Genomic DNA, 1,213 nt, shown 5'->3' on the forward strand with positions numbered 1-1,213 from the left:
GGAATTATGTTTTTAAAATAAATGATGTTAGTGCAATGACAACATGATACGTTGAAGAGTCATACCTGTATCCCCATTTAAAAATACTGTAACTGGTAAATCATCTTTATATGTAGAAAATCCTTCATCTTCTCTTATAACATGGTCATCGGCGTTACAATTACAGTTTAAACCAGAATAGCACGAGTTATCTACCTTACACGCACAGTTCATTTGACCTTTAACACCACCAAAAAAATAATCAGCCAAAGATCCATCACGTGTTCTCCAACCATTATCTGTCATTAGTGTCGAATGTCGACAAATAACTTTCATATACTGAGTACAGAACGTAGATGAATCAGCAATGGCAGAAATAAAGTTTAAACCAATAGAATAATTCCCATCGTATACACCACTTCGTGCAGCAGCATGACCTCGTAATTCACTATTATTGTCCCATGTTGAATCTTAAATTAATCATTTTACTAGAGATGTGTGTCATAGAAGCGGAATTTTTGGAATCTTGATATTGTTAGTCCAGAATTATCTTACTGTTATTTTGTAAAATAAAAAAAATTCAGCGTGTGATTAAATGGGTTGTATACAACAAACTTTATTATTAAAAACATTGTAAATAAGATACATAAAAGGATTTCTAAAATTTCTACTTTTGGTTTTTGACCTGATTTCAATAATTTTAGATGAAAAATCCAGAATATATAGGAGACATAATTTCTACAATTTAGCGGGGTTCTTTTTTTGCTAAAATTCGTACATTAGTTTGCCAACGACAATCAAACATGGCCAGTTAAAATATTAACGTAAACCTTTTAACGAGTTTTGGCGTTATAAAATTAACGGTAAGATACTTCAAGTAAAAACTTTCAGATAGGGATACATTTCTCTGGATTGTGTTGTATAGTTGTGATAAATTTTAACCCCACGGGAAATTCTGACCTACTAATAAAATCTGAATGTCCCTTCAAGTTTTTTCGTGTGAATAGAATTGTCTTTCAACTCAATAGATATGAAGAGTTCTTTCAAGTCGGCGATTCAACTATAATATCTTACAAATAACAAGAGTGTAATGGAAAGTTATATAAATATCATATTAACGTTACCAACATACGATACAGATATAGTCAGTGAAGAATTGCAGGCCCTTTGATACCAGTCTGTACAGCAGTTAATATTATTTTCTGATCATCACCAAATTTAATAAGCATACCAC

The 1,213-nt window shown here is 31.5% G+C and overlaps 1 protein-coding gene across 1 annotated transcript; it reads right to left on the reverse strand.

The window, feature by feature from the left end:
* Window positions 1-27: 27 nt before the first annotated feature.
* LOTGIDRAFT_147752 (hypothetical protein) lies at window positions 28-285 on the reverse strand (the record flags this gene model as incomplete). The annotated part of the gene is made up of 1 exon (XM_009060487.1): window positions 28-285. The coding sequence occupies one exon, from the start codon at window positions 283-285 to the stop codon at window positions 28-30; it is 258 nt and encodes an 85-aa protein (XP_009058735.1).
* Window positions 286-1,213: the final 928 nt, after the last annotated feature.

This window comes from Lottia gigantea (assembly GCF_000327385.1).
Source record: "Lottia gigantea unplaced genomic scaffold LOTGIsca_4255, whole genome shotgun sequence".
In the NCBI taxonomy this organism is placed as follows: Eukaryota; Metazoa; Mollusca; class Gastropoda; family Lottiidae; genus Lottia; species Lottia gigantea.